The sequence below is a fragment of the Peromyscus eremicus genome, chromosome 9 (genome assembly GCF_949786415.1).
Source record: "Peromyscus eremicus chromosome 9, PerEre_H2_v1, whole genome shotgun sequence".
Taxonomy (NCBI): domain Eukaryota; kingdom Metazoa; phylum Chordata; class Mammalia; order Rodentia; family Cricetidae; genus Peromyscus; species Peromyscus eremicus.
Genome location: NC_081425.1, coordinates 78,131,338 through 78,153,472, shown reverse-complemented (window position 1 = coordinate 78,153,472; position 22,135 = coordinate 78,131,338). Strand labels below are relative to the sequence as shown.

The window sequence follows — 22,135 nt, the reverse complement described above, 5'->3', positions numbered from 1 at the left end:
TTTTGGAAGCACAAGGACAATTGTATTAGAGTTTAAAAGGAAAACCACAGGGTGGGCAAGCTGTGAAATCAGCAGCTGCCTGAGGAGATGAACTAGGAGAAAAGGGAAAAAGGCATTTAAACTGGCATGGGGGCAGACAGGTGGCTCAACAAGCGGCCACATGGCAGGGAGGGACACTTGAGAGGAAAAGTAAGAAGTCCAAAATACTGGAGGAAGTTCAGGAAAGCATGTTAGGGGAGATGGGGGAGCCCACGTGCTCAGGAAAGCCTGTTAGGGGAGAGGGAGAAAGAAATAAAGGAAGGGTCAGTGTCTCTGAACACTTCAGAAAAGCAGGAAGACTTACTTGCCCATATGGCTACAGTCCTTAAACTTCTGTACTTCTGGGGTTTTTGTTTTGTTTTTTAAATCTCAGTTTTATACTGAAATTGTTTTGTCTAGTGTTTTATGGAAGGATTTTGTTGTTGTTGTTTTAAAGTAAGAATGTTCAGATCTTATAAAAATTCCTAAAAAGGATGGATGCAGATTTCAAAGTTGGCTGCCCTCTCATCAATTTAATTTAATTCTATCCAATAAGCACAGTGGGTGAATGCCTGTCGCCCCATCATTCAAGGCACTGATGTGAGTTCAAGGCCAGCCTGGCCTTCACAAACAAGATCTGGTTTTGGTTTTTTTTTTTGTTTGGTTTTTTGTTTGTTTGTTTGTTTGTTTGTTTGTTTGTTTTTTAAAGTTAAATGAACATGACTTCTCCAAATGGGCTGGGGCATATAGCTCAGTGGTGATGTGAGTTCCAAGCAGGGGGAAGAGGTAGGGGAGGGAGACAGAAAAACTCTAAAGTCTTAACAGGCAATACAGACACACATGGACCATTTCCCTCTCCTCCCAGAGAACTTCCCACAAAAGTGAGAACGACAGCTTTATAAAGCCTAGCAGAATCTCTATACATTATAGACACTTAATAAATGTAATGGATTTTACTATATATTAAGAGGAGAAGGGGGAATCAACCCTGCACAAACATTACACTAAATGATGCTGAGCAGCTGATCTTTTTAAGAAAGCTAGGTGGGCCGGGCGGTGGTGGCGCACGCCTTTAATCCCAGCACTCGGGAGGCAGAACCAGGCGGATCTCTGTGAGTTCGAGGCCAGCCTTGACTACAAAGTGAGTTCTAGGAAAGGTGCAAAGCTACACAGAGAAACCCTGTCTCGAAAAACCAAAAAAAAAAAAAAAAAAAAAGAAAGAAAGAAAAGAGAGCTAGGTGGGCATGCTACTGCACACCTATAATTCTATCATTAAATAGTTTTAGTCCAGCCTGGGACTTACTAGAACTTTAATTCTATCCAATTTGTTTTCTCTCATTTCCAAATCTTCTTCTGTTCTCAAACTTCCTGGCTATACTTTGGTCACATAATTAATTACATACCTTAGTTATGCAATTAGGTAGAAGAGGAAAACTAGCAATAGAAACAGCTATCTTTCTCAGTCTCCTCAAAGAGATGCTTAATTACCTAAGTGTGATAGCAGAGGGGCTGCTTTCCTGCCTGGCTTTGCTCTCAAAATGATACTGACCACTACTTAAAACTGCAAACAATGCAAAAATATAGAAAGGTCCAAGTCCTCTATAATCCTAGAGTTTGACCCAATGAATATGTAAATATGGATATGGGTATGTGTGTATGGTGTGTGTATATATGATGTACATGCACATGCTAGCATTTGTGAGTGCGGAGGTCAGAGGACAACCTTGGTGTTGGTCCTCACCTTCCGACTTGTTGGAGACATTGGTCTCTTTGTTGTTCCTGACCGTGTATGCCAGACTCAGTGGCCTGTGAGTTCCCAGGGATTCTCCTTGTCTCCACCCACCATCTTGCCTTAGGAGCACTGTATTACAGACATACCCTACCATGACTGGCTTTTACATGAGTTCTGGGGATCCAGACTCAAGTCCACATAATCATGTGACAAGCACTTTCCCAGCGGAGCTACTTGCCTAGCTCCGTATACATGTCTTTGAGATTTATTTTTATTATGTCTAAGTATGTGTAGGTGTGTATGTCGCATGTGGGTTTGTGCGCAAGTGCAGGTGCCCATGAAGGTCAGAGGCATGAGATCTCCAGGAGATGGAACTACATGCTGCTGTGAGCCAAATGACATGGGCGCTGGGAAGCAAACTGGGGTCCTCTGGAAGAGCCTTAAGATGGCTCCTAACTGCTGAGCCATCTCTCCAAGCCCCTCTGCGTACTTTTTTAAAGTGTGATCCTAACAAAGCAGCTATAATTAATTTCATCTGGTAAATACTATATGATGGTACTGAGATGAAGAGTGAGAAAAGTGTAACCTGGGGAGTGAGTTCCCGGGCTGTCTTCACTGACGCCTGAATGCCTTCCACCGTTGATTTATTGGCAGTACCAACAGCAGCCGCCTTCTCCGCTGTGGCTCCAAGCCTTCCTGAATGGTTTTCAAAGTTGGCTGCCCTCTCATCAAAGACCTGGAGAAAAAAAATAAAGACATCAAGGAAATGTATCTCAATGCAATACATCAGGAAGTCTGAGAAAAGACGTTTTTCATCTGATTCTGCAACTGCTCAAAAATTTGAGATGACATCAAGTCTTATTACTAAACAATAGTGAAATGCCAAACCTTGACATTTATACATTTCCTCAGAGGTTCAGTCTTAAGCATCATGGACACACACAGAGACACGTCCCTGAATCTTTGTTCAAGCTTACTTACCACGAGCAAGCAGGATACACACAGAATTATACACTTTGCAATGAGTTCACAGAATAGTGAAGACTAAATTTTCTCATTCCCCAAAGGTTTTTGCTCTTAGTTTGATGAAGACAGACAAACCCACTCCAGGCTCTACTGGAGGCAGCTGGGTGCATTACAAGCCCCTGAGTATCCACAAAGAGTCCTCACCTAGCTCCAGCCTCCCCCCATGTATCCCATTACCATTAATGTTGTAAAAACTCTGCCCTTGACCTCAGTGGGAAAATGATAGCTGATGCTCACACGAGACTAACGCAAGGGCAAGGATAGGTGATATTATTAGTGCCAAACGCAAACCCATCTACTCAACTGTTCAGTTGGGTCTCTGAATCTTAAAGAGTTAACTTTCCTTCCCTTGCGGGTCTCAGGAGAGGCTGAACATCAAAGAAACTATTTAACTTAAAGGGACAAAAGGCTTCCTATTTTCTTGGGTGACATTAGGATCGATGAGTGGAAAAGAAGGTCTACCAAACAGCACTGAGCATGCCAGGAGCCCGGCAGAACACCTCTCTTTTACACCCCACCGAGGGTACTACTTCTGTACTTGGTACCCACTCTGACTCAAGTCAGACAATCTCTGAAGGTCTCCAGCTGGACAGCAAGTCCCATTCTCATACCAGTGTTCTACATTCAGCAACTGCGGTCTCAGCCTGTCCTGACCTCCTGTTCTGATTCAGCTTCCTGGGTTCCTATTAGGTAAGGATCACACTCTCAGACCAAGAGTTGGTCCAGTCCTGTTCTCCTGGCCTCACAAGGTATCCTACCCTCGCCGACCCCCACACTATAGATTTACGGGTCTGCTGCCTACTTTGGTGGACATTTCAAGCCCAGGCTGTATCTGTTCTCCCTTCAACTGATGCATTAGATTGCTTTTCTCTGAGCTCAGTCAAAATTTACTGACTGCCTACTATTTGCCCAGTCTTAAGGTAGGTACTGAAAAGATTAAAAATGGAGAAAATAATGATGTGTACCTAAAGGGGTTCACAACCTAGCAGGAAGCCCAGCAACAGGCATTTGTAATAAGGTGTGTCACAATGTGAAATAGCAGAGCCACACAGCAATCCTATGGGAGTAAAAGGAAAGGTACTTAATCTGTCCACAAAGCAAAAGGACACAGAGGAACCAGGCAGAAAAGAAGCCAGAGGTCATAAGGTAGAGAGAAGAAACAAAGACACAGAGGGCCGAGGATGCAAGACGTCACACACAAGTAGCTAGTGCAGGAACGTGAGGTAAGAGACAGCAACCTGTAAGAAACCAACACGAGAAGAACAGAAGAGCCAGACCACAGGGGCCTGGGGACACAGCTCATTGGTAGAGAGCTTGCTAGCATGCATGAGGTCCTGAGTTGGACTCCCAGGGTCCCACAAGCCAGGTGTTAGGGCCCAATCTATGGGTGCAGCACTGAGGAAGGTCAGGAGCTCAAGGCCATCCTCAGCCTCCTAACAAGATCAAGGTCAGCCTGGGGTACATGAACAACAAACAAACATGTAAACAAAGCCACAGCACAAAGCTCCAGCTTTGTCCTGATGCCCACTGAATGGCTTAACCAGGAGAAGCACAAGGCTGGAGGAACTTTCCCTCTTCCCCAGTTCGGTGGTGGCTTAACGAATGATTCAAAGACAACAGAGCTAGGCAACCACCCAGGGGGCGAAGACCAAGAATCAGAATTTAAACTGTGGCAACACGATAGAAAGGATCCAAAATTATTGGTGATATAAAATTAATATGCCTGAGTCATCCATCGGTGTGAAGGACTAGGGAAAGGCTACTGGAAACGGTTTCGAACAGGAACAGCACATGCATCTAGAACACATATGAAGCAACTAGAACCTGGGTCCTAGACGGACAAGACAAGCAGAGAGTTGGGTCTAGGGGTCTGAGATGTAGAGGGCTGGAATGGAAAAGTAGCAAATCGCCCTAGCATTAGAGGACTATGAACTGAACCATCTCCTAACCTAGGCCAGAAAGAGAGTTTGCTAAGAAGTAAGATCGCAACATTGACCCAAAATTATTACATCTTGGATGGCCCTCCAACTTTTCCTCTGTGCCTAATTGATGGCTAGGAAAGACCTTGTCTCAAAAAACAAAACCAATACAACCCACTGAGTAGTTACATACTGAAGATCCAAGCAACACCCACTTACAAACCAGGCCTTTGGGGGGTCTTTCTTCCTGAAGAGTTAGCTTACCAGCACATCACTAGCCCACTGTTCACTGTAATGACTCTGGATTCACTCTGGAGGAGGGAGGAGTCACTGGAAGGGTTTGCACAGAATTACTACATCAAGTGAGTTTAAAGGAGTGTCCTGACTCGGGCTGAGTCTAAAATGCCCTATTCAGAAAGTTGTGGCTGGAGTGACCCTCATCCCTCATTTCTTTCTGCCTGGAGTGATACCTTCCCTTGAGAAAAACACCAAGAAAACCATAGAGAAGCCAGCTTTTACCTTTTGGATCAATGCCAAAGATACTTCCTCTCATGTCAGGCTCCTTGCTATGGGATGAAAAGCAATGCCACTTGCTCTAATCCAACGATCAGATATGCTGCAGCTAGCGCTCACAGACAGACATGACTGGTACTCCTGGGGGAAGATGTCCCGCGTTTGCCCTTCCATCTTTCCTCCACAAGCGACCCATGTCCTTCAAATACCCACCTCTTCCCGATTGGGTGCGTCAGGAGGAGCTGTGGCCGCCACCGCCAACAGCTTGATGGGAGTTGTGGTATCGCTGAAAACATCGGACACCTCTTGAGTCATAGCTTCCTGCATCTGAGCTTTAAGATCCTTAAAAAGATTGTTTACACATGAAACTGACAGCAACATCCAGAAGGCATAGCTGCTCACTTCACCGACACATTCATTCCGTCTTTCATTCACTTTCAAAACTAGTTCTTGAATATCAAATACGTACGAAGCACAGAGCTAGCACATTCTAGTTAGGAATTCTGTCCTCTAAGACATTAGTGCCTAGTCAAGGGGCACACATGGCTCCTTTCCTGGTAGAAACCATGAAATGACAGCGAGAACCACAGGGCTGACCCCCAAGGAGGCTCTAAGGAGAACTGGAGTTCCTCACTGTCCCCAGTTCTAGCCAGGCCTGGTGATGACTTTATTAACTGTTTGGAAAACACAGTACCAAATTTCTAAATAGTTTACTACCTCAAAAGAAATTTAAAAAAATAATAATAATAAGGTTTCTAAAAGAAAATCAATAGCCTCCAGGTACGTGCATATAATCATTGCACTCAGAAGGTCGTGCTATGAAGATTGCCAAGAGTTCAAGGCCAGCCTGGGCTACAGTGAGACACTCTATCTAAAAAAATAAATAAATAAATACTGACTAAATATCAGTGAAATGATATGTGCACAGAGCAAAATCATGAAAGCTCTCATAATTAAGCGAAATTTAGAAAAAAACGTTAGTTGCTGCCACTTGGCTTATTCCTAATAAGCTCTGATCTCCTTATACATTTGGTCACGTTGCTTTAATTTTCCCTAAACCCAAGAATCTCAAGTCTCAGGCTGTGGTGGGGCAGCTCAGTCAGTGAGGTGCTTGCCTTGCACAGGAGAACCTGCATTTGATCTCCAAACCCCACACGAAAAAATGCTGGCACTGGAGAGGTGTGGACAGGCAGATCCCTGGGGTCCTGGCTGCCCAGCCTACTCTCTCGGCAAGCTCCGGAACAATGAGATGCCCTGTCTCAGAAAATAAGGGTAGATGGTGCCTGACATCTGGGTGGTCCTCTGACTTCCACACGCATGTGCACGCTGTACAAAAGTCTCTTCTCTTCACTGTTCCTTTAGACTCACAGACATCAAAGAATAGACCGAGGTCTACCTTTAAGGAGTCTTGGAGCTGGGAAGCAAGTGCTCTCGCCTGAGGACTCTCCCCTTCCCCTCGGGCAGCCAGGTCAGCCAGCTGGGCTGTTAGCTGATCTACACGGTCACACTTGGCAAGAAGATCTTGGCGATAGGGTCCCATCATGACATTGGCCAGCCGATGCCCTTCAGCCACAAGTCCACGGATGGCGGCCTGACCTAAACCAAGAGGGAAACACGTTAAGTTCACACAGACGCAGGGAAGGAGCTGTGGTGTCACTCCAGATTCTTTTAAATAGCATTTAAGAGGAGTACAGGATTCTCCGACAAACTGTAAAAGTATAAAGAGAACAAACCATACATTAACTTTCCAGAAGTGGGGGAAGTGCTGGGATTGGACCCAGGGCCTCATGCATATCTAATACTGACCGACACCCGAAGCTTGACTTGTATTCCTTCCTCCTTTTCTTTACAATGAGCAGTGCTCACTTAACTAAATATCTTTCTGACTACCAGCCCAGCACACACGAGTCTTAGGGTTTGTCCCTAGCACTATAAAAACAACAAAACCAAAAAATCACCTAAAAATATAGGCTACAATTTAATAAACATAACTATCTTACTGTCTGTTAAGTATTACAATAGTATTCATTGTTTACATCATTCTGATAAGAACTCCTCAGAAATAAATTAATAGAAAAAACTCCTAACAACCCAATTGCCGCCCAGTGGGTACAAACGCTTTAACACACTGAGCACAGAACAGAGGGCTGTGTGCTTCACTCCTACACCAGCTTATGCATCTGCCCATCCTCTAGCCCCTCACTGGCACTAGACATCAAAAATTCACACACTCAACTTACCCAGGGAACGGGGGAAAGGAGAGGGTGTTTTTCAGCCTCAGCAGATGTGCTAGGCAATCATAAAATAAAATCATATAACTCTATTTCTAGGTCTTCTTAAAAATCAAACTTTTAGATTATAATATTTTCAACATTCAGGCCTGATGGCATACGCTTTTAATCCCAGCACTCGGGAGGCAGAGGCAGGTAGATCTCTGTGAGTTCACGGTCAACCTGGTCTACATAGTGAGTTCCAGGACAGCTAAAACTAGAGCTACATAGAGACCCTGTCTCAAAAAAAAAAAAAAAAAAAAAAAGACTCAATTTCTACAGGATGCTGTAAGGACATCAAATACCTTTTATTGTCATTTTTCAAAAACTATATTTAACTGGGTACTTGGTTATAAAAGAGACTATAAAAGAGAAATACTATGGAATGAAAACATACATAGGACTGGTAGTAATCAGTTCAAAGTTTCCATTATGAAGCTCTTTCTGTTTGTCCACAGCAAAATCATTTACTCTCTAATACTTGGTTAAATAATAGAGATTTTCCTGGCTGCATCTGGAGATGCACTAAAAAGTACCTTCCCAGTGGCTCAAGACTCTTCAGCACCTTCTTACTGACCATAAGGGACGCGTGGCAGTGGCCCACACAGTTACCCTGAGACCAGCCCTTACCGACTCCACGGTCATCTACGGTAGGATTATCAATCCAGCGCTGTGCTTGTTCAATCTTGCCCTCGAGGTGGACAGCTGCCTTGGCAGGTCTGCTGTTGGCCACAGCCCTGTTGGTTTTGGTCTGCAGGTTCTGCAAGGCCGTGGCCACCTGCTTAGCCAATGCTCGAGCCTCTGGGGAGTCTCCTTTCCCCCTACAGAAATAAATAAAAACGACCATCCAGTTATAATTTACATTGTAGACACAATTATGTTGAGATAATTTAACTGTTAATAACATGTTAATGGGAAAGAAAATTGCTAACGATTATTAAATTGACTTGAAATGAATGTTTATTTAGCCCTTAAATATAATTGAAATTCACATTATTTTCTCCTAGTTTGAGTCAGTCTACACAATTATACAACTACAAGGTTATGTTAGCTAGCCTAATCACTCACTACTAGATTGCCTGCACTCTCAATCTGCCACATATAAAAACACAAGATCCAGCCGGGTAGTTGGCACCTTTAATCCCAGCACTCGGGAGGCAAAGGCAGGCAGATCTCTGAGTTCAAGGACAGCCTGGTCTACAGAACTCCAGGACAGCCAGGGCTACACAGAGAAACCCTGTATCAAAAAAACAAAAACAAACAACATCAAAAACACCACAAGTTCCCTGTGGAACTAGGTGTGCCTAGACAGCCATGTTCATAGTAGAAACAGTACTAGTAATAGTAATAACACAACTAGTAATAATGCTGTATCTGAGCCCTAATTTTTCCAGGTCTGCTACAAGTTCTTCCCTTACATCATTGAATACAACAATCCTATGGGGTGAAGAACAGTGTTAGCTAACACACAAACCTGACACACAAAGGTGAGTGAGATCCCATTATTTAATTTGGTGGAGTCTGGGTTCAGATTTGGCCCTCAGAGTGCTCTCTTTTAAACAACCACCTGTTCTAGCTTATGTCAGTGACCTGTAACTCCTATTCTCTGCCAAAACTGATTGAACTGGCTGGTTTTCCACTCAAAGACACACCTGCAGTCACAAATGACATTTAATTAGACTCTAGTGTTTCTCCCAGTATAGGGCAAATCAAAGTTATCTAGGATTCTATTTTTAGATACTGATTGATAAATCAGTCATCCAAAAAGACGCTGATAAATTATATCTAGGTCCATATTTTAAACAAAATTTTCAAGTAATCCTTGAAACACACTTCAAAAACATTTTCAAAGTGAACCAGTGGTGGCTCTGGAGCTAGAAAGTCACATTAAGCCTGGGGCGTGGTTAGTAAGACCAAAGGAAGAGCCCCACTAAAATGCACAGAGAAAGTAAAGCAAACATACAGGACCCACCGGAGCTAAGATACTAAAGGGGGACATGGGAGCTTCTAGCTACTACTAGAGTCGGCCACAGTTCAAGCTGGGGTTCCATTAGATGCCTCTACATATTTTCAATCCAGTTCCTTGCCGCCAAAGAATCTAAACAAGTGTAGCCACACAGAAATTTAAAAAAAAAAAAAAAAAAAAAACACATCATGTGCACTCAGAAGGCAGAGGCAGGAGGATCTCCGTGAGTTCAAGGCCAGCCTGGTCTACAGAGCAAGTTCCAGGACAGGCTCCAAAGCTACACAGAGAAACCCTCTCTCAAAACAAACAAAAAAAAGAATATAAACTGACCCAAAAGAACTAATTCCAAAGATGTGATTCTAACCATTATGAAAACAAAAAGGTAGGACTGGAGAGATGGTTCAGTGGTTACAAGCACTGGCTGCTCTTTCAGAGGACCCAGGTTCCATTCCCAGCACAACCATCTGTGACAGCTCCAGTTCCAGATTCAACACCCTCTTCTGGCCTCTGCAAGCACCAGGCATGCATGTGGTACACAGACATACAGACAGACAAAACACCCATGAAACATAAAGTAACAATTTAAGAAAGAAAGAAAATACAAAGAATCTGGTTAATTTTATATCTAGAGACTACTCAGTCACAGAAATACCTTCACCTGCCTCATCTATAAATATGAAAGTATCAACCCATCTGCCAGAACGACTAATTGTAAAAACTTCTTATTTTCTCTAGCCTCCCCTCTTACAAAGCTAGACAAAGAAGGGGTTTGCTGTGGTTTTCACATGACTAGTGCTCCGGCAGCTTATGTGCACGTCTGTTCATGTTACAATGATAACTATGACGACTGCATTAGCGGCCACACATGAAGGTCTACTGTCATCATCGCTACCAGGAGCTATCTGGGGGTCATCTGAAAACTAGTCACGAGTATCTACCTCTGCAATGGAGTGTGCCAGGTCCTAGGAATTCACTCTGCCTTTTTGCTTTCTTAGGCAGCCGTGGCCTCTTTGTCAGGATTCTAATGAATCTCTTACTTTGGGAAGATAAAAATAGGCATTTTCTCACAGAAGAACAGAAATAGAACCTATAAGTTAGATGGAAGAAGTGGAATATGACTTTGGTTATCCTTAGAGAACGGTGCTGCAGGACTACGGCACAAAAGACAGCCATTTCTTCTCCGCCATCACTCCCTTCTTTAACAGTCCCAGAGGCTCTGGCAGGGGAGTGTAGCCACTGTGCTCTACCCGTGACCAAGATCAGTTCTCCTCTAGCGATCAGAGAAGACCATCCTCTAGGACAAAGCAATTATTCTGGAGACACACATGGAGCAGAGAGGGAGGACAAGGGTACTCAACTCAGACCACCCTCCTCACATCCTACTGGAATGTAGAGCATTCCAGGATAGGGTGCTGATTTGGTTTGGTTTGGCTTGGTTTGGCTTGGTTTCTTCAGATAGGGTCTCATATAGCCCAGGCTGGCCTCAGATTCATGATGGAGCCACAGAGGACCTTGAAATTCTGATCCTCCTGCCTCTACCTCCCAATTTCTAGGATTATAGACATCTTCTACCATGCCTTGTTTTATGCCATGCCGGCAATCAAACCCAGAGCCCTGCACAAGAACTCTACCAACTGAGCTATCTTCCCCAGCCCATGGTGCTGTTTTGTTGTTTTAAAGACAGCAATGTGTTTGTCAGAACAAAAGAACAACTCTTTTCTATATAATCAAAGTAGGTATGATGAAAGCCTTTAAGAGAGGAAGCTGTGGCAAGGATGTTATTATAGGAACAATCATCCAGGAAATGTAATTTAAGAATCCTTTATATAATTGCTACTCAAGAAATCACACTGCTGGGGAAGGGAGAGAGTATGCCTCCTGTCTTGCTCACACATTCACACAGGAGTCTTTTCATAGCTAACTACAACAATGATTTTCCTCATGTCTAGGACAGACCTGCAACAAACATAATATAGCAAGGAAATTCCTACTTTAGAAACACTGAAAATAGAACTCAAAAAACAAATTCTCAGCGGGCTAAATGTTCTCATTTAAAACTATGATCAGCAATAAATTATTAAAGTTCAGTTACACCACTGATACACAGAGGCAACATCTGACCTTGCCATGTCACAAACTATTTAGCCTCTGGGGATCCCACATTCATTTGCCATACATTATGAGGAAGGGTCCAAGGATCTACATTTTGGGGATTATATATGCATTTAAGTTATGGGGAGTCAACTCTACATGCTCCTAAAGCAGAAGAGAGAGAAAGTGTGTGGGAGGTGAGATAGAGAGATACTAACGTGGGACTAAGAATTTAAATACATACTGTCTTCGTAAATCTCCCAGTTTAGAGGTCAGAGCAGCTATCTCTCCAAGGGAGCGCAGGATGTCATCTCTCTCCTTAGGGTCGTCACATAACTCTGCAATCTTCCGAGCTTCAGCTAGAGCCCCTCGAATCTGTTCTTCTCCTTCAGGTCCACCATTTGGATCTGCAAGCCAATTCTACACACCAGAGTGGACAATGTCATCTACTCATGAACCACATTCAAACTTACAAATCACCAGAAAAAGCTCTAGTCACACGGCATAATGGCCATCGTTTTTTGTTTTGGGGGGGTTTTTTTTTGTTTTGTTTTTTTGTTTTTTTTTTTGGTTTTTCGAAACAGGGTTTCTCTGTGTAGCTTTGCGCCTCTCCTAGAACTCACTTGGTAGCCCAGGCTGGCCTCGAATTCACAGAGATCCTCCTGGCTCTGCCTCCCAAGTGCTGAGATTAAAGGCGTGTGCCACCACCACCTGGCCTAGCCATCGTTTTTTAAGCAGTAATTCTAATTGTTTTATACAGGTTCTTAGCTCAGGTGAAATCAAATCACTCCATCTTTTCTTTTCTGTGTACCATCATGTCATATCCCCCACCACCCCAAATATTGGGGATCAAACCCAGCCATACACTCCTACCACTGAGCTATGCTACCAGCCCTGTTGATTTTCATTAAAATTACTCTTTGGCTTGACTAACATGCACAAGGCCCTGAGTTTGATACCCAAACAGAAAGAACAAAGATACACAACAACAAAAAGGAATAAAGTATCTTCATAAGCTTTATCCCATCTTTAAATTAATCAGACTTTTTTGGGTTTTTTTGTTTATTTGGGATTTTTTGTTTGTTTGTTTGTTTGTTTGTTGAGACAGGGTTTCTCTGTGTAGTTTTGGAGCCTGTCCTGGATTAATCAGACTTTTTTCCCCAAGTTTTCAAGCATTTGTTTTTGTGAAATGCTTTAAAGGTGTTTTATATAGAGTAGAATCCTAAATTTGAATACCACTATGACCTAATAGAGTAGTGAATTCTAAGACAGGAAACAGTTTCCAAATCTACGATTCTGTCATATTCAGAGATCCTTTTACTAGTTGAAGTACTGAAAATTGAGACCTTTAATTCAAAATGTAGACAAACCTGAGTCTACAACTATGATGGTAGAGGTGTTACCACTGGAAACTGCTGGGAATCAGTCATCACTAAGGAGCATCCATTATCTACCCACAGCACAGGACAGCAAAGGGCAGCGTAGGAAAGAGAAGCGGGCTGTTTAGAAACCCTCCTCACCTGGGCAGCATCAATCTTCTTTGCAATACTCTGCTTTGAGTTTGTCATGGCTTCCAGCTTTCGAGCTGCATTTTCTACTTTCGCAGTGAGCACGTCGAGACCCTGAGACACCTGCTGGGCCTTCTGCATGGCCACTGGTGAGGCTCCTTGTCCTCTACTCAGAATGACAGACACAGTCATTACATCCTCTCAGACACGTAATAACAAATATTCCTTTACCCAGAACATGTCATTTTTATTAATGTATGTGTCTTTCTCATTTCCCCAGTAAGCTCAGACAGCACAAGAAAACTGAACAAAGGAAAAACATCCACACCACCCACTTTCTCTTTTGCTTTCAAAAACACATGCTTTTATTCTGTTTTGTATTTTTGAGATCAAGTCTTATGTAGCTAGCTTGGAACACTTCATCTTCCAGATTCTTCTTCCCAAGGGCTAGAATTATAAGCAGGCACCACCATGTCCAACTCATCATTACTGTTAGGGAACTATTTAAATGACTTGGGAGCCAGGCTTGCAAATTTTGATGATCATTATTCTTGACTATATATCTATATAGAGATATATAGACATAAAACCAAACATAAACTTCAGTAGGAAATTTTGCTGGAGCTCTCACTGTTATAGAGGGCTTTGTTACTATAGAAATGTGTGTTTTTAAAATGAGTAGCCAATTAACTTGTCTTGTTCATGGGGAGTCACACGCACTTTGGAATTATTTCAGAACATAGTGTATATAGTATGAGAGAATATACCACAGTGAAATCAAGTAGACCTGCATCTCTAAATCCTGACCTTTTGACCCTGTGGGATTTTTGTTCTAATGTTTAGAACAAAATGTCTTAGGCTTTAGAATGTGTTTGGTTTGGGGGGTTTTCTTGTTTTTGAAACCAGCTCTGCCTATGTAGCACAGGCTAGACATCACTATTTGGACCAGGCTGGCCTCAAACTCCCAAGTGCTGAAATTAAGGGGGTGTGCCACACCCCTAGCAGCTTCTCTTTCTTATTTATAAAACTAAAATAACATAAAATGAAGGTAAGTAACAATACAGTATTCGCCCTGCTAATTTAACAAAGTAACTTCAAGTATCAGAATAACATACTTTAACAGGAAATGCCTTATTAGTACAGTGTTAGACAGCATTAAGGGTTTGACCCCAGCACTGGGAAGGGGGAAAAGGGACTGTAAAGATAATATACATCAGAGCTGAGGTATGGCTCATAGTTGTAGACAGCTTGCCTAAATCTGTGAGCTCCCGAGTTCAATTCCCAGTTTGTGGGAGCCCACAGAGGTTTCCTAGTAAGATCTGAGCTTGCTTTACCAGCAAGGTTGCACAAGAGGATGACTGGACCACAGGCCTGGCTACCAAGTGTTTGGAAGGGTCTATCTAGCAAGGGGTGGGTCTTTTGCCTCATCGCTTGGCATTGTTATAAAAAGCCCTTTTGAATAAAATTCTGGGCAACCATGTCTCTCCAGTCCTTTTTGGTATTTTCTTTTCCTAAAAGCAGTTTCCTTGGGACTTTTATTCCACAACCTTCTGGACAATCACCTTTTTTTTTTTTGTAATTCTTTTTTTTTTTTTTTAAATTTTGCAATACAATTCAGTTCTACATTATCAGCCATGGATTCCCTTGTTCTCCCCCCTCCCGCCCCCCTCACCTTTCCCCTAGCCCACCCCCTATTCCCACCTCCTCCAGGGCAAAGCCTCCCCCGCGGACTGAGATCAACCTGGTAGACTCAGTCCAGGCAGGTCCAGTCCCCTCCTCCCAGGCCGAGCCAAGCAACCCTGCATAGGCCCCAGGTTTCAAACAGCCAACTCATGCAATGAGCACAGGACCCGGTCCCACTGCCTGGATGCCTCCCAAACAGATCAAGCCAATCAACTGTCTCACCTATTCAGAGGGCCTGATCCAGTTGGGGGCCCCTCAGCCATTGGTTCATAGTTCATGTGTTTCCATTCGTTTGGCTATTTGTCCCTGTGCTTTATCCAACCTTGGTCTCAACAATTCTTGCTCATATAAACCCTACAGAGCCAGTAACTATCCCTGATGTTACTGTGATAAAGCACACATTCAAAGCGAGATGTCACTAAGAAGATGTGTGAATGTATGTATGTTTGTATATCTGTATGTACATGTGTATGTATGTATGTATGGGACTTGGGGTTACTTTGGTTTTGGTGACACAGATGTCAGAATACTAGAAAGAACAGAAGGGTCAGTGAAGAGGCTACAGAAGTCATGTGCCAGGCATCCCCAGAATGTCATATGCACAGTTTTCCTTCATCTCCTTTGACTCTCACAGAGAGGAAACCAAAGTTCATATAAAAAGATCCATCTTCCCAGCTGCCCCTGAGCAGGGACCAAACACCCATTGCCAAGGACATCTGGTTGTATTTTGCTGTTCACAATAATCTTTTAAAATTATGCCTAAAATTGTTCTTCAAAATGAAGACGGAATAAATCTGAAATCAGCTTTGAAAAAAAAAAAATTCTGGGCAAGGTTACTAGGGAAGGACTGCCATAAGATGCTGCTGTAACTGAAAGTGCCTCTGTGGCTGAGAACTAAAGTTTCAGAGACATGTGTCTGAACTAGAATTGTTAATTGCAAAAAGTTTTTGGTTGTGGGTTTCTTCATATTTGGAAGACTGGTACCAGAATTCATTTTTTGAACTTTTCAGACTTAAGAAATGAAATAGAATGGAATGATTCCATTGCAATGGGACAATTTTGACTTACCTACTTATATAGACTCTATTAACTGTGGTGATTCACAAAATGTTTTGTGTTAAAAATAGAACTGTTCAGGTGGTGCAGGCACATGCCTTTAATCCCAGTACTCAGGAGGCAGAGGCAGGCGGATCTCTGTGAGTTCAAGGCCAGCCTGAGCTACCAAGTGAGTTCCAGGAAAGGCGCAAAGCTACACAAAGAAACCCTGTCTCGGGGGTGGGGGGGAGACAGTTCTTTAAAAAAAAAATAGAATTGTTTATGGGACTGGTTGTGTTTGTTTTTTTTTACTTAGGCTCAAAATACAGTTTAAAAAATTATAAAGAAAAGGGGGAGTTAATATTCCTCAGTCTATTTAACTTAATTAAAAAAAATTTTCTTGTCCCTTGAGTAGACTGATGTTAACTTGTGTCAATGTACTCTATGTTTTATATAGTTCTATTAAGAAATTGCTTTTGGATGTTTGCTAAAGTTTTTAAAGTGTTAATGGTTATACTGAGAGTATTGCTTTTGAATGTAGGTTTGTAGGAATTATAATTGTGTTAGAGTTGTTATGTTAACCTATCGATATTGATGCACCATGGTTTGATGAAGTTAAGGAAGTATTTAAATTTGATGCGAATGCATCACAAGTTTATCCTATGTTTTGTTACCAAGAAATGCAAATGACTCTATTAAGAGATTGCTTAAAAGTGTATTTTTGCTAAAGTTTTTAAATTTTAATGGTTCTATTAAGAGTTTGCTTTTGGATGTAAGTTTAAGAGAATTTTAATTATGTATAGTAATATTTATGTTAGAATTATGTTAACCTGTTTATGTTTGGTGAAGCTAAGGGAGTCTTTAAGTTTGATGCAGTTGCATCCGGAGTTTGATTTATTTGATGCAGTTGCATAAGGACTTTATTGATTTAAAAAAGGGCCTGGTGCAGCTAAGATTTCTATAGATATCTCAGACTCATTCAAAATGGACATTCCATCTTTATTATCCTCTACTCCTTCCCTGAAAGATGTGGCAGCTATGAGGATTGCTGTGGTTGTTACAGCTACTTGCAATCTCTTCATGGGGAGTTTAATATTTTAAAATATTAAGTAGAGGGTCCTGTGGGAGCCCACAGAGGTCTCCTAGTGAGATCTGAGCTTGCTTTATCAGCAAGAATGCACAAGAGGATGACTGGACCATGGGCCTGGGTACCAGGTGTTTGGAAGGGTCTACACTTGGTTGTATCTAGCAAGGGGGAAGTCTTTTGCCTCGCCCCTTGACATTGTTATAAAAAGCCCTTTTGAATAAAGTTCTGGGGCAGTAGATAAGGATCCAGGCCCTCCCAAGGCTATCCTGTATTTCTGTCTTTTTCTCTCTCCTCTATCCTTCTATCTGAATCTTTTATCTCTCACTCCTCAAGAGTACCTTGGGGTAAAAGGTGGGGGTGTGTCCCCCATACCAGATCAAGTGGCAAGGGGGGGTAGCAAAAAGGAAAGGAAAAAAAATGAGAAAGAAAAAATATACTTGAAAACACTCTGAGAATACGAGTTTATAAACTACTAATGTAACAAAACTATCGTCGCTATTATGATGAACCTAACAATCTTTTCTTTGGGAAAAGGGGGTGTTCAAGACAGCTCTCTGTGTAACAGCTCTACTTGTCCTGGAACTTGCTTTGTAGACCAAGCTGGCCTCGAACTCACAGAGATCTGCCTGCCTCTGCCTCCTGAATGCTGGAACTAAAGGCATACACCACCACTAGGCTGATAGCTTTCATTTAGAAGCAAGTCTGACATGGGGGTTTCTGAGACAAAGGGCTAGTGAAAAATGTGCACTGTGGCATATTTCCTGACTTCTCTCTTAATTTTCTTTCTTTTTTATTTATTTTTTTATGTGCTTTGGTATTTTACCTGCATGTATGTCTGTGTGAGGGTGCCAGATCCTCAGGAACTGGGGTTACAGACAATTGTAAACTGCCATGTGGGTGCTGGGAATGAACCCAGGTCCTCTGGAAGAACAGCCAGTGTTCTTAACTGCTGACCCATCTCTCCAACCTCCCAACAATAATATTAATGTGTACCTTCCATTACTATGTAACATGTTAGTACTGCAAAACAAAAAGAGCACACTGTTTCCTATGAAGTCTTTAAGAACTGATATATTTCCTTGTCTCAGAAACGGTATTCTACTAATGCGAAAAAAAATGATGAGACTGAATAGAGACCATTCCTTTAACAGACTTTCTAGGCCACAAAGTAAGACTTGCCATCCTTTTTCCAAACTCAGATTATTTTAATCCACCTAGGCTAATAAAACCAGTCATAGGTGTGACAATTTTATCATTTTAAAGAATGACATGATTCATCCTAATCTGAGCTTCTAAAATGAATCTATTACCTATCTTCAAACGAAATTTTTTCGAGATGCCTTTATTCTTACTTCATGTGTATGGGTGTTTGGTCTGCATGTCTGCCTATGCACCATGTGCATGCAGTGCCTGCAGAGGCCAGAAGAGGGCATCGAATCCTCTGGAACTGGAGCTACAGACAGTTGTATGCTACTGCATAGGTGCTAAGAACTGAACCCAGGTCCTCTCAAAGAGCAGCCAGTGCTCTTATCCATTGAGCCATCTCTCCAGTCCCATGTCTATCTTTTTCTGCGTGTATGTGTACATATGCACGTTTGTGTCCACGTGTATATGCCAGGGTATGGGTGTTGTTTCTCAGTTGTCATTCGCTTTGTTTTATGACACAGGGTTTCTCACTGGTCTAGAACTTGCTGATTAGGCTAGGCTGGCTGGGGCTCCAGGAACATGCCTGTCTCTACCTCATTGGCAATGAGATTGTAGACCCAGAATGCTATGAGGTCCGACGTTTTTACGTAGCTTCTAAGGCGCTTCACACTTGTTTGGCAAGTACTTTACTGACTGAGTGATCTGCTCAACCCCTCTGCCCTCCTTTTAAAAGTCCATCTCTACTAACACTGTAGGTAATGAGCTCCATAAATGTACTGCCAAGTGTATACATAAGCCTTTACCTCACTTGAGGCCTTCCCACAACCTGACAAGAAAATAGAAGACTGAGGGAATACTGCCCATGGTTTCTTTTATCTCTTTCAAATATAGCAATTAGTCATGAGGAATACTTCTGATATATGGATCTAACTGTGAAAAGGTAAGACTATGTATGGGCCGAATTCAAACTAAAAAGTTTTGAGTTCTACACAGGTAAAAATGTATTCTTAAAACCTAGAAGCCTATTAGTGAAGAAAGAGTTACTGTGCTCCCGCCATTAAAATGATAAAACAGCTGGGTACATGTCAGAAAAACACAATGGGAAGAGAGGTCTTTCTAGTCTTTTATCATGAAAGGATAACACAGGCTCCAGTGTGGAGTGGGGGCATAGTTACTGATCTCTGGTCTAGCCTTTTCTCCTAACAGATTAGTGGTCTCTCCCATACAACCGCCTCATTCTTTTGCTTATATTCACAACTGTGTTTTTGAGAATTCCAAGTGAAAACTGCCTGCCACCCTGTGAAAGGGCTGCAGACCAAAGAGCCAGCAATGAAAAATCAGAAGAGCCCAGAACCTTGTCAAACTGCACTGGCATTTTTCCAAATGGGAACAAGACTTCTTTTTGTCCTTTCTGCAAAGTTCCTGCCATGCTTCTGACAGGGAAGTCTGCTTCTCAACAGGAGCCAGGCTCAGTGAGAGCCATGAGACCACATCTAAGCTGTTCCCTCCCGCTTCAAATACACCTCTGGAGGGGCTTCTATATCTACAATGCCACAAAAAGAGTGCCTGGTATTGTACACATATCTGCATTGTTTTTAAGTGGAAATGAATGGTTTCATAGGAATAAAAATTTCATTCTGCTCCAAAAGCAGTGCTTTTACAATCCTCAGTTAGATGAGTACTTTGGACCAAGTACAATGGTATGGAGCATGTTGAGGTTCGTTTCTGTGCTGTTATATATGGTATGCATATGTATATGTGTATCTGAATGATCAAGAAGTTTCAGGACATTCTCGAAGCTAAATTAAACTTCATCTACACTAGGCCTCTCAGCACAATTCAGTCTTCTCAATGTCTCTAATATACTCATTAACTGCATAGATGAATTTTTTTTAAATCTTTATTCATCTGAGTTTTATTTCAATAGCAAACTAAGTATAATTATTTGGGAGTAGGGGAATTCTAAAAACCAAGACTGGAGAAGGGTAAAAAGAAGGTTATAAAATTACAAGGGCCTGTGAGGTGGCCCAGACAATATAGGTGTGTACACAGAAATAATAAAATATTAACAGTTTTAAAAATAAATTTTTAACACACAATGAAAAAACACTATCGCATGTGGCTCAGGCTGGCCTTCACTTCAATAGGCAGCTGAGGACGACACTGAACTCTGACCTTCCTGCCTCCAGCTCCTGAGTTCTAGGATCCGAAGCATACCGTCCTTGCCTGGTTGATGGGTGCTACTATCTGAGATTCATGCATCCTAAACAAGCATTCTACCAAGTGAGATATATCTCCAGCCCTGTTGTTACTCTCTGATGTCTCTTTCTACCCATCCATCTTTTATAAAAGAGAACTAATTTGGTCAGACTTCAACTCCTGCCGCTTATTCTTCATAAAACCCTAGCTAAAAACTTTAAAAAAAAAAAAAAATCAACAACAAAATGAACTCTAACTTTACTAGTCTTTGAATATTTTGCAGTTCTGTTATCAGCAAAAGACAATTCAGTCAAATTGGCAGGCCTTCCATCCTGAAGCACCCCACCAGGAGTGAGTTATTCACGGCTGGTTTGGGAAAAGCAGAGGGACCTTACCTGGCTCGGAGGTCAGCCACCTGGTCAGTCATCTGCCCTAGCATTTTGCAGGTTCCCAGGATCTCCCTGCGTTCCTTGCCTGCACAGAGTTCACCAACTTTTCCAGCTTCGTCTAAGATCTGCCTGATGGCCTGCTCCCCGGCGTCCCCTAGAGTAGTGAGATATTCAGTATCTACACTGTAGGCACATCAATTATTCAGAGAGGTTACTTTACAATCATTTCATTCATGAAGGAATGGCTGATTTGAACAGACAGCTGATAGAAGGCCTTCTGTCTGACAGCTAACAGGCATGGAGTGCCTCCCAACCATGAGGTGAGGTTTTCACCACAGGCTCTGCTGAAAAAGGCATTTGGCACTGTATCTGCTCAGAGATATCAGGTGGATGACATAAGAATGAGGATGATGCCACCTCCAACTTCCATTAGGCTTGTCACACTTGTTCAAACAATCCAAAACGGAATAAATATTAAATCAGAAAATCCAAGCTCAATAACATACTTTGGTCTTATCTTTATATAGCCAACTTCATTTTACAATTCTTATAGACATCACTGTACAATCTGCTTAACTAAGTACTTTGCTGACATCAATGGTAGTATGCAAAATTGTATCAAAAAAGAGCTTTTATTCAGAATAATTACCTTTCTGATTCAGGGGATGGGTGAGCCAGGCATCTTTCGAAGAATGCCAGCTTAGATTTGTTTATTCGTTCATGATGAGAGGTGATAAAGGCCTGTGCCTTTATACCAGGAATGTTTCGGTTACTAGGAACTCTGATGGGATGTTATAGTTACCTCAGGATACTGAGGTTAGAAGGATTCACTCCTTTCCTTCATTTGTTCAAATTTTAGCTGTTTATTGTTCAGAAAAGAAGAACTGCAGGGTTACCTGGGGAGGCACTGGGGTCCCGGAGCCAACCTTTGGCCTGGTTCAATTTGGAGTCTATGGATGCCAGCGCTCTCTTCATGGCTTCGGTGTCCTTTGGAAGGGAAACCCCACAGTTACCTGTCTGTTTTGCATCCAGGTCTCTCGGTTTTTACAGAGAGGTAGTTACCGCACTAACACACAACAGCTAAGGCAGGCCTACAACAACCTTACAGTGATCTCATCACACCACAATGCCCGGGTCTGTCAAAATGCAACACCTTGCATGCAAATCTCCAGTGGAGTCTATTCCGCCTCCTGTGTCTCCACGGCTAAAACTTAAAAAACTGCTCAAGCCAAGAAATGTCTAAAGTCTTCAGCAGGAAAAAGCCCCGTTGCCTCATGCTTCACTATCAGCCTTTCCTCTAGTCCACAGCCATCAGCTGAAGCCTTGCCAGAGCCCTCCTGCTTCAGACAAGCCTCATTAGTATGTGGTGCCAAGCACGGTTCTTTTATTTCTTGTTTTGAAATGCGCGCGCGCGCGCGCGCACACACACACACTGGATGATGTCTCATTATATATAATTAATTTTTAAAAAAACCTTGGAATTACTTGTTGGAAAAATAAATAGAAGGTGTTAATGTAACCATTTTGTTTTAGTTCTCCAAATAAACCACTAA

At 42.3% G+C, this 22,135-nt stretch overlaps 1 protein-coding gene across 2 annotated transcripts in view; it reads right to left on the bottom strand.

Annotated features, from left to right (window-relative positions):
* The window catches only part of Vcl (vinculin), a 103,516-nt gene that overhangs the window by 16,542 nt on the left and 64,839 nt on the right, over positions 1–22,135 (bottom strand). For both annotated transcript variants that reach the window (XM_059273838.1, XM_059273839.1), the window contains exons 7-14: positions 21,479–21,569; positions 20,589–20,736; positions 13,056–13,209; positions 11,780–11,955; positions 8,109–8,299; positions 6,605–6,804; positions 5,422–5,550; positions 2,337–2,486 (exon numbers count right to left, since the gene is read on the bottom strand). In XM_059273838.1, coding sequence (XP_059129821.1) covers positions 2,337–2,486; positions 5,422–5,550; positions 6,605–6,804; positions 8,109–8,299; positions 11,780–11,955; positions 13,056–13,209; positions 20,589–20,736; positions 21,479–21,569 — 1,239 coding nt within the window. The remainder of the gene's footprint in view (positions 1–2,336; positions 2,487–5,421; positions 5,551–6,604; positions 6,805–8,108; positions 8,300–11,779; positions 11,956–13,055; positions 13,210–20,588; positions 20,737–21,478; positions 21,570–22,135) is intronic.